The following is an 11223-nucleotide window of genomic DNA, read 5'->3' on the forward strand; positions in this document are numbered from 1 at the left end:
GTTCAGCCTAATTCAGACAAATCAGGGGGCAAACAAATTGATGTCTTTTCCTGGTTCTTCCCCAAGTTTTGAGCTAATTGCTTGAGGAGGATTTTAATCAGAGCTCATAAAAATGTGCAACAGTATTCTGTGGTCAAATACAACTGCAGAAGACAGCATCCTGCATCCCTCCTCTCTTGGACATTCAATAGACTCGTTGGTACATTAAAGGCTCTGAGAAGTCCTGTAGCAAAGAAACTTATTTAATCCAGACTTTTCAAAATTAATGTGACCACAGGTACTTAAAAAAAAAAATCACAGAACTCCTATTAATATGGGTTGAGAAATGCTACACTACAGCACATGCCTTTAGGAAGGATGACAAAATAGCACCTGGAGGAATTGGGTTTTTGACCAAACATTTAGGTGTGCACTTGGAAAAGAGAACTTTACTGGACACTTGGACCACAGGGCTAATTTACAGAAAAAGTATGCATCTCGCCCCATTCTCTAGAATGGAAATGCTGACAAAGACAAAAGAAATAATAAATTTACCAGCCAAAAAATGTACCTTTCACCATGTGGCCATTTAGCTAAAAGCTAGAAAGCTAACTAACAAAGATTGTGCCAAAAAAACCACTGATGTTTGTGTCCAGAGATGCATTTAACAGCCGCCACATGAGGCTCAAATCACTCCCCCGACCCCACCCCATCTGGTAAATGTTTGTGTCATCGATACATCTAAACGCTGCTACATGACATCCAGGGTGTTCCCACGGTCACTAAGTCCTTTGATCACGGCCATCTGGCCGAGGACGTGGGCTCACACTTGCCCCTCATCTTCTCGGTGCTCGCTCTGGATTGTCGCTCCCAGATCCTCCTCCAGCAACAACGCTGCACTGGTTGGCACAAACCACAGCAAACCAGGAGAGTAAAAAGATCAAAAGTTTAACACTAAAAAGGAACAAACCTGAACAATCGAAGAGAGAAATGGGAAAAGGACACAAATCGACAGTTCATACAAAGTGAAATTCGAATGGCTCCTAAACATGGGAAAAGACACTCAGCGTCATAAAAGAGAAATGCAGTTCTTCACGGAGGTACCAACTTTTATCCCCCAATGGCAAAATATTGGCAAAGAGTGAAGAATTTGATGACAGTCTGGATTGAAAAGAGTGAAGAAACAGTGCTCTGAGGCAGACTTTGGGGAAGAAATTTGGCCATAATTGAATGCACACGTGCACTGACTGAGCAAGTCCGCTTCTAGGAATCAGCCCCTGTGTATGTAGCGCGGGGCCGTTCAGTGTAGCTCTGTTTACCAGAAAGATTAGAAACAACCTAAATGCCTACCAGAAACAGCTGGTTAAACATCCATATCAGCAAAAAAGAATGAGGCGGCTTAATACACAATAGGAAAGTGTTCCAAATTACACTGTTAGGTGACAGTCAAGCAGATGAGTGTCAACCACCCTGTGCTTTCAGCTATGTGATGCACAGAATTAATACACATCACGGATGCACACACATGCACATGTGTATCAATGGGTATATAAGTGGTGCCGGCTGGTGGGCCACACTCTGAGCAGCCGGCATGTTAGGGGAGAAGAGGGCCTATTCTGTGGCTGAGGCTGAACCTGGCTGAATTCCTTTTTTTCAAGACAGGGTCTTGCTCTGTCATCCAGGCTGGAGTATAGCAGTGTGATCATAGCTCACTGCAGCCTCAAACTCCTGGGCTCAAGCAATCCTCCCGCCTCAGCCTCCTGAGTAGCTGGGACTACAGGTGCGTACCACCATGCCCTGCTAATTTTTCTTACTGAGGAAACAGGGTCCCACTGTGTTGCTCAGGTTGGTCTCGGACTCCTGGACTCAAGCAATCCTCCTGCCTGGGCCTCCCAGAGTGCTAAGATTACAGGCGTGAGCCATGGTGCCTGGCCTGAATTTATTTTAAAAAGTGGATTCTTCCCTTGCCTCACCCCAGACCTACTCTGTATCTCCAGGGGCTGGGCCCAGGCACCCAGAGAGTTTTAAAAGCTCCACACACAGCTTTGATGCACAGGCAGGGTTGAGAACCCCCAGCTGGTGTGAGGATGCATGTCTTCCTATAGTGACCTCTACCATTAAGAATTTACTTCAGAGACATGGGCTCCAAACTGGCAGAAAGAAAAAATAGCACCTGAGTTAAATCTCCATGAGCAAGAGCTTCTCACCCAAGGTTTGGTCATAAGTGACATTACTCAAAAGCAAGTTTTAGAAAAACGAGATGTCAGAGCCTCATCTTCCCACCACCATAACTGATCACTCAGTTCAGGAACACGTCACCTTACTTTATAAGCTACCAGTTCTCTGGCATCCTTCAGACTGAAGTGGTGGCAGTTTACAGCAGACCAGAGGAAGGAAATGAGGAGCCTGAGTGGAACTTCCATATGTGGTAGGTGTCAAAAGTTGAAAATGCATCTGATGAAGTGGAAGCTCCTTGGCACATTTCAGCCATTTCCTAGGATTTTCCATGTTTCGATGCGACAGATTTATCTGTGTTGTGGCTCCAAATAAAAATTAATTCATATATGCTGTAGAGACCCACGTCCTTCATTCCAGATTCTTTTATGAAGCTATCACTTTCGTCAGGTATACAGCTGAGCTTGTTGCCCTGATACCAGATCCAATCGGAAATTCTGCCAAGAAGAGGAAGAATTTTCTCTATGTCCTGATGCTATTGCGGTGGTATCTTTAGACCTTACCTGTGAAACGTTCCATCTTAAATACTGTCAACCAATGAGCATTCTGCCCCTCAACAGAATTCTGAACAAAATTCTGAATTAGGAAAGACTTTTCAAGAAAACAATTTTATGTTTTCAAGTACAGGGAGCAAACCAAACCAGTCAAGAAGAAAGGTCTTTGAGGACTCCTCTCATGGACAGACAGAGGCAAATGCCTGGCCTACGAGCTGTTTACAGACATGTGCTTCAAAGGCACCATGATCTTGTTCACGGTATTATTTGGCTTTTATTTATTTACTTATTTACTTTTAGAGATAGGGTCTTGCTACATTGCCCAGGCTGACTTCTAGAGATTTTCCCATCTCAGTCTCGCAAGTAGCTGTTGACTACAGGCTGTTTTTTTTTTCTATTCGAACAAAGATAAATGACACTGGAGCCTCAGTCTGAATCATCTCCAATTCCAAAATTGTAAATTGAGAATTATTCAGTTCCAACATTCAGTAGTCACACGTTTTTGCTACCCTCGCAAGCACAGAAGGTATAGAAACCGGGCAAGTGTGTGGCCCCAGGAAGCCCAGGTGCCGGTGGGCGGACACACCATGTGGTGGTGTAGGGCGTGTGCCTCCAGGGGCCGTGGGGCACTCATTAAGCGAGTGGGTAGTACTCATACAAAAACACTTCCTAGGGACAAGGCCATACCTTTCCTGGTCATTTCTAACCACTTCATCCTCTCTCTGTAATTGCCAGCTAACCAGCAACACAGTGGATGTCCCAGATTCACCTCTCTCTGGACGTTAGAAAACATCCCCAATCCTAAACCTGTCAGCTTCAAAACAACCTGCAAGGGCCCTCCTGCTCCGTGACCCACCCCCACCAAGGGTTCTGTCACCTACTAAGACAGAATGCATTTCCCACAGGCAGCCACAACAGCACCTCCTGCTTGCCTGCGATGTGACTTTGTTCCTCCCTCACCAAGATGTGGCCTCTACCTTCCCTTCCCTTGAATCAGGGCAGGCCTTAGTGCCTTGTTCGTAACCAAGAGAACGTAGCCGAAGTGATGCTGCCTGACTCCTGAGGCTCGGTCAGAGAAGGCCGCGGGCTCCTGCCAATTCCCCAGGTGTCCTCTCCTGGGACTCTCCCCTGGAGCCCAGCACCACACTGGGAGAGGCCAGGTCCCACCCAAAGGCCCACCTGAGCCTTAAGTCATCTAGCTCAGGCACCGGATATGGGGGTAGATGAGCCGGAACCCCACAGTTCAAGTCACCTCGGCCATCAAGTGTTCATTACAGAGCAGAAAAGCCCCTCCCCGACACGTCCTGAGTTCCTGGCACAGAATCTGTGAACATCATGAAATAGTTTTTTATGCCCAAAAGTTGGGACTGTTTCTTCTTTAATATTCAGCAACAGATAACTAAACTATCACTCAGGGGCCTGAGCCACAGATTGTCCCTGAGACACTCCAATGCATTCATGCACAAGTACCTGCCGAGCCTCTACAACCTCCCAGGCACAGAACTGGTGCCCTGAAACCAACTCAGAATAAGACGGATTGGACCACAGGCTCTCACAGCAGTTACAGATTAGCTGGAACATGGATGATCTACAACCAGTCACTCTTTTTAAATTGCACCAGGATAGCTGCTAAAAAGGAGCTAATCCCCTCTCTTCTGATATCCTCATTCCCCTGGCTTAACTTCAGTTCCTCCACGTGCCTTGGCATGCCACCTTCCCTTCTGCCACAGAGCCTCTGTGTGGGGCTCTCCCCCACCCCCCACTAACATCAGAGCTCAGGCACGCTGTTTTCTGAGGAAGCCTTTCCCAACCCCTGCCAGGGCAGACTCCTTTGTCAGTCAATCCATTAGAAGACCCAGTCCGAGTCATTGCATGAGTGAGGCTTTCTGGTTTTACTGTAAGCTTTGGCTGTTGATTGTGTGGGCATGGGTGGACTCTCCCACAGATCCAGGTGTCTGCCTTCTCTATTTGAGAAGACTTATACCCAGACCTGATGCAGGTGTGCTAAACCATCCGTGACCCAGTCTGAGGTTTTATCTGAGAGCCAAGGCGGCACTGGAAGGCATGAGGGTGGGGTAAGCACAAGTGTCTACAGGTCTGCAAAAAAAGAGAATGCCAGAGAAGGCTGCATGAATCAGAAAACCTTATAAGATGGCAGAGGCAGGGGTGACACCAAATCACCAAAAAGATCCTCAGTGTGTGGGCAAATTGATTGCTGGGAAAAGTGTTATTAATCCATCCACCCACCCACCCATCCATTGTACTTGGATTTAGGAAGAAAAGGATCTGTTAAAAAGAATCACTCTCTTGGCCGGGCGTGGTGGCTCACACCTGCAATCCTAGCACTCTGGGAGGCCGAGGTGGGAGGATTGTTTGAGCTCAGCAGTTCGAAACCAGCCTGAGCAAGAGCGAGACCCCGTCTCTACTAAAAATAGAAAGAAATTAATCGGACAACTAAAAATATATAGAAAAAATTAGCCAGGCATGGTGGCGCATGCCTGTAGTCCCAGCTACTCAGGAGGCTGAGGCAGAAGGATCACTGGAGCCCAGGAGTTTGAGGTTGCTGTGAGCTAGGCTGACGCCACGGCACTCACTCTAGCCCGGGGAACACAGTAAGACTCTGTCTCAAAAAAAAAAAAAAGAAGAATCACTCTCCAGCTTCAGCCTAAGGAGCCAGGAGAACTCAAATGCCCCGAGGGGAAGAAGAGGGACCAGGAAGAAGATCTGATGACAGATGGTAGAGGAGGCGACGGATGAGGGGAGACAACTTGGTTTGATGTGAAAGATATTAAGGGACAAACGGGGTGGGAGAACATTTAATGGGTGGAGGGCGGGAGAGTGGCCAGAAGGAAGGACACACAAGAGGAGAAAACATGTCAGAGGAAGCAAGAGGTAAGGAGATGGTGGTTGGTAAAAAGCTTACTGGACTTGGCACCTGGGTTCTGGGTGACCTGTAAGCAAGTGTCGCCTGCATGGTAGCAGGACAGCCCACAGAGGGGAAGAGCCCAGTGGAAAGGGAGCATGTGATGGTATAAAATGGGTTTCCAGATTGGCCATGAGAACGGGGGACAGGAAAGCAGCCCGAGGCAGCAGGCAGGAATCTGCTGCAGGACAGGGAAGCTGCACGTGCAACTGTAGGCCAGCCAGAGCCGGGAGGAGACAGAGTTAATAGACAAAGTTGCAAGGAGGCAGGAGGCAGCATTCTTATTCCACGCCAGGCTCAGGGGAGCAAGCCGATCTGCACCAACCCAGAAACTCTCTCCAGGGCGCTCACTTCTTCCCAAGGACCTCATCTCTGAGCTGGCTCCCGATGGGCACAGAATCGCCCAAGGAGTTGGTCTGGGAGCACCAGGATAGTGGATGGAAAGCTGACAAAACAGCATTCCAGAGTCAGGGGACTTTAGGAACCCTCTGGCTGGACAAAAACTGGTTTCTTTAAAGCCCAAACTTCTTGGATCCTTTTATGCTAGGGGAGAACGCTTAAGTTCCAGAGAAGGACGAAGAATTATCAGTGTCCAGTCTCAGGGGCCACGGAATCTCCACATCCTGGAGCACATGGAGAAAGCAGTATGTCTCAGAACACACTCTGGGCAATACCGTTCTACCGTGTTCATCAGCAAGCAAAAGTGCTCATCCCCTAGCACCGAAAACATTCCCACTCATTTCTGCCAATCCCCGCTCCCGCTAAACGAAGGGTAAAGTCACTCGAGTGAGATCTGCGGGCTTATCGCTTCCTCCACGGCACATGCTAACAGCGTGTTTGTGCTTGTTCTCGGTTCTCACAGCGCACAATAAAGGCCCTTCAGCTGAAAAGTACTTTCAATGGGTCTCTCCAAACACTTGTTTAACAGGAAAGCTCAGTTGGGGGAGGGCATTTTCTTTCTTCAAAAAAAAACCAACTTTCTGTGCTACGATGATATCATTCAAGCAATGACTGCAATTCACACACTCCAGGTCCTGCCCTGCCAGAACGGGTGCCAGCCTCTGGCGTCACTCAGCCGGATGGCGATTCACGGGGTGACTCACACTCGGATGTCTTAAAAAACTGATTCTTTGGCCGGGCGAGGTGGCTCACGCCTGTAATCCTAGCACTCTGGGAGGCCGAGGCGGGTGGATCGCTCAAGGTCAGGAGTTCAAGACCAGCCTGAGCAAGAGTGAAATCCCGTCTCTACTAAAAATAGAAAGAAATTATCTGGACAACTGAAATATATATATATATAGAAAAAATTAGCTGGGCATGGTGGTGCATGCCTGTAGTCCCGGCTACTCAGGAGGCTGAGGCAGAAGGATCTCTTGAGCCCAGGAGTTTGAGGTTGCTGTGAGCTAGGCTGACACCATGGCACTCTAGCCAGGGCAAAAGAGTGAGACTCTGTCTCAAAAAAAAAAAACAAAAAACCTGATTCTTTGAAGGAAATTATCTGTTATGTGAAATGTCAAGAAAGACAGATATTAAAAAGAAAGGTCAGAGTAACACCAAACTTAATTGGGAAAGTGCCCAAATGAGAACATGGGCAGAAAAATAGAAGAGGGAGGAACAGAGAGAAAGAGAGGGAGGGAGAAGGGAGGGAAGCAGAGTGGCTGGGGGGTTGCAGGGCAGATGTCAATGGGAGGAAAGGTCTAGCATTTACTGAATGTCCTCTGTGTGTTTGGGAAGGGCAGAGAGGGCAGAGAGGGCAGAGAAAAATGTTAGAATAAGAATTTTTGTAAAAACTCATAGGCAAAGTCAGTTGACAGGGTTTTTGAGAAATGAGAACCAACCAAATCCCCTAAGAACAGAAACCACCGTTGGAAAAGATTATGAAGAACCACGATCCAGTCTGAGCTCCCTCAGTGCCCATACGATGAGGGTAGAAGCCTACAGAAAATATGACCAGCAAATATGGCTGCCAGAATGTGCAGGCAGAGCTGGAAAAAAACAGAGGTGAGAGTTTCCACCCACTACGTGCCTCCCTGACATTTCTGCAAGCACCCAAACCCGGTCCCTCCGCTGCGTCCTGGTCCACGCATCTGATCGCGTGGCACCAAGTACCAACAACAGAGTTCACCCTTACCCCCACGGAGCCAATTCTCCTGCCAACCCATCAGATATCTGCACGGGGTCGAGATTCCAAGATTGTGATAGGAGACTCAGCAGCGCCACGGGGAAGGAATGAGGAAGAAACATGTTTTATTCACGATTTGGGCAGTCAAGTAGAACTCCCCTGCTAACTTGTCTGGCTGCTTCAACCTTGTCCCCGGTCCACCAAGATCCAGTCTGGACCTGTTACAACAGAGGCCACCTCTTCCTGTTCACACTGGTGGACATTCCATTTTAATTTCACCAAGTATCATAATTTTAGTACCTTCTGCTTCAGGGCAGCGAGCACTTAAGCTCAATACTCAATAGCTTAAAATGACAAACAGAAACCAACGCTAAGGTCTAATGCGTCTAAATGTTTGATGTGGAAAGGTGGGGAGGACAAACGATACACACGAGTCAATGGCCTCCCCACGTCTGGACGAGATGGGACCCTGTGGACACGTGCACTCTCCACACTGAGAATCTCCCTACCCTAGAACGGGCAGCATCATCACAGAAATGGGATTCCGTGGTGTGTCACTATCTCTATAGCTGAAAGCTGTTAGGAAAAAAACAGCTTAACCAGGCAGTGGAACCCAGAAGGAGAACTGAGAGGGCAGGCCTTGGCACAGAGCCCAACAGAGGCTTCCAGGAAACCTGCAAGGGCAGAACAGCAGTGACAGATCTCAGGGAAAGCAGATGAAACCCGAGGTTATTCTGAGGGAGGCCACAGGCGAGGCACGTCTGGGGAGCTAGAGTCAGAACAGAACACTACCACAGCGCCTTCTAGGAATGGGAAACGAGTTATTTGGCTGGAATTCGAGGGACCGTGGGAGGAAATATTTTCAACTTGGTATCTGGAGCAAATCTGGGGTCTGAAGAGAAAAGGCTCAGCTTCCTCACGGAAAACAGCTACAAGAGGAGCCCACATTTGCCAGGGTGGAAGAACCAGTAGGAAATGAAACAGAAAGCCACAGGAGAAAAAGCATACGGTAAAAGTAAGCCACGTTCTGCTGCCCCGAGTGGCGTACTGTCTACGGCCAATTTCACACAACACTGGCAGGGCAGAGTGGCTTTGACAGAGACCATGTGGTCCACAAAGCCTGTATGTTTACTCTCTGGCAGAAAGTTTGCCAAGCCCTGGTCCAGACCAGACCCTGCCTCTGAAGCTGGCCTGATTCTGGCCAGATGGCACAGGTTGCTGCATAACAGGTCCCTTGTGGCAAGCTTTAAAATTCCCACTAGAGAGCCCACCCCATTCTATATTCACAAATGACTGAACGAAAGGAAGGGTACCTTCAAGATCCTTCTAAAGTAGAAGAGGGCACAAGAAGAGACAGGCTGAAAATGCTAACAGGCTCAAAGCTGTGTCCTGGTCCTCAAAAATGCACAGTCCCTTGGGGACTGTATATTACTCCCCAAAGGGCCCACACATCTAAGACATCTTTGAGAAGCTGCTGTCCATGAGTGGCCCCTCATGCTCTGGTGGTCCAAGAAAGAGGAGACAAAGAAAAGTGGCATGGATTGATTTGTTACAGTACATTTGTTTGAACCCCACTTAGGGATTACCCCATTATATTACTCTTGTTAATCCATTTGGGGGCATGTGAGCGTGCCCATATATGTACACAGGTATAATTTCCTTAATAATGGCTCCGAATTAGTTAATATGTATGTACTGGTGGTTATTACATAACATGCCAACAATTTAACAATACGAGTAATTTACATCCAAAGACTGATATGTATATACTTTTTAAATTTCTGTGTATAGTAACATGCAAATTCTTGCACATACAACTCGGCTTTAAAAATAGACACACTAATGCATACACAAAGAGTGCGATGCGCACCATCCAGGGGATGGACACACTTGAAGCTCGGACTTGGCGGGGGGCAAGGGCAACATACACAACCTAAACATCTGTACCCCCATAATATGCTGAAATAAAAATATATATATATACACACACTAAGAACTGAGCTTAAGGCCTCCCTAGATTCTTTAGCCAACATAATAACAGATAACCGATTAACTGTAGATTATTTACTGGCTGAACAAGGTGCTGTTTGTGCAATAATCAATAAAACTTACTATAAAAATATATATACACACACAACCAACACCTATGCTCTCTGCAGAACTTGTCAGATATGGTCTCCCAGCCCTGCCAGACCGAGGACGGTGGGCGCTTATCCAAGCCCATCCGCCACTCTCTCAGTTTCAGCCTAGGAGGAGATCAGAGAAAGATGCTGCTCTCCTAGACTGCGTGAAACGGATCGGCCATCTTTGGCACACGTGGCCATGACCGATGTGTGGATTTACAAGTACAGTGACCAGTCACCAGGCTCTCATGTGGTTACCTTTCCTGAACGGCTCCTGGTTCTCCTCCGCCTCCCTGTTGGCTTGATTCTGCTCTGGTTCAACAGTAGACTCTTGGTCTTCAAGCTCATCTTCTGTTTCGTCATCGCTGTAGGGAACCACTTCGTCATTAGGCTGAGAATCCTCCTCGAATGTCGTCTGCGAGTCTCTTTCTGTATTCATTCTGCTGGCAAATAGGAACTATCTGGTTGAAAAGAAAGGGAAGCCAGACTGATTTGCGGATCTTGCCCAGTTTTTGGTTGAATCTGCCTGTGTGCTCTTACAATGCCCCTTTAACAGAACATTATTTTACTAAGCCATGAATATTTCTGAATAATGACCCAAAAGTTCAACTTAACTCACAAGCAACAACGAGACCATTCAGTATTGATTAAACGCCTAGGTAAGAAGAAAGAAAAAAAAACACGTAGTTGCAAACCCTTTTGTTTTTTAAGACAGGTATATATACTTGAAGGCTGTACTTCCAGTTAGGAGTCTCTACCCAGTGAAATAAATTTAGTGGGTCACAACCAACATTAAAATAAATTGAAACAGACTGCAACATGTCAGATTACAGCACACACGGTAAGAGTAAGCACTCTTTGGTAAAACAGTTTTACAAAACTGACACGTTTGCACATTTACTCACACTGTGGGAGTTAACAGAATTGAATTTCTTCCTATGGATTGCCAGCAAAGTTACAAAACCACCGCCCTGAGATATCTGGTTTCTGCTAATATTCTGAGGCTTTATTCCGTGACACATTTTAAATACAACCCTAGATCTTCAAATTTTACTAACGACTTCCTGGGAACACTCCCAGTCTCTCTCTTTCTACCACTTCCCACTCTCTGTATCTAGAATTTGTATGTGTTTACTTTATAAGATGACTCTACATAAGTGACAAGAACCTTAGTTCTATTTTTATTAGGGAAACATTTACACAAATACCTCAGGTTACTTGAAGACAGACATGTAGCCTGGCATTATTTACTTAGGTATCACACTGCTTTGTACTCAGTATTATTACTAATAGCAGGGCCAGGCGTGGTGGCTCACACCTATAATCCTGATACTCTGGGAGGCCGAGGCA

General features: G+C 46.9%; 1 protein-coding gene across 1 annotated transcript in view; it reads right to left on the reverse strand.

Annotated features, from left to right (window-relative positions):
- Positions 1-11223, reverse strand: part of ATP8B1 (ATPase, aminophospholipid transporter, class I, type 8B, member 1) — a 175057-nt gene that overhangs the window by 70594 nt on the left and 93240 nt on the right. Inside the window, exons 2-4 of the mRNA XM_012651731.1 lie at positions 10132-10334; positions 8260-8326; positions 809-878 (exon numbers count right to left, since the gene is read on the reverse strand). Of these exons, the coding sequence (XP_012507185.1) occupies positions 809-878; positions 8260-8326; positions 10132-10312 (318 nt within the window). The 5' untranslated portion in view covers positions 10313-10334. The remainder of the gene's footprint in view (positions 1-808; positions 879-8259; positions 8327-10131; positions 10335-11223) is intronic.

This window comes from Propithecus coquereli, unplaced genomic scaffold, assembly GCF_000956105.1.
Source record: "Propithecus coquereli isolate 6110/MARCELLA unplaced genomic scaffold, Pcoq_1.0 Scaffold37, whole genome shotgun sequence".
Taxonomy (NCBI): domain Eukaryota; kingdom Metazoa; phylum Chordata; class Mammalia; order Primates; family Indriidae; genus Propithecus; species Propithecus coquereli.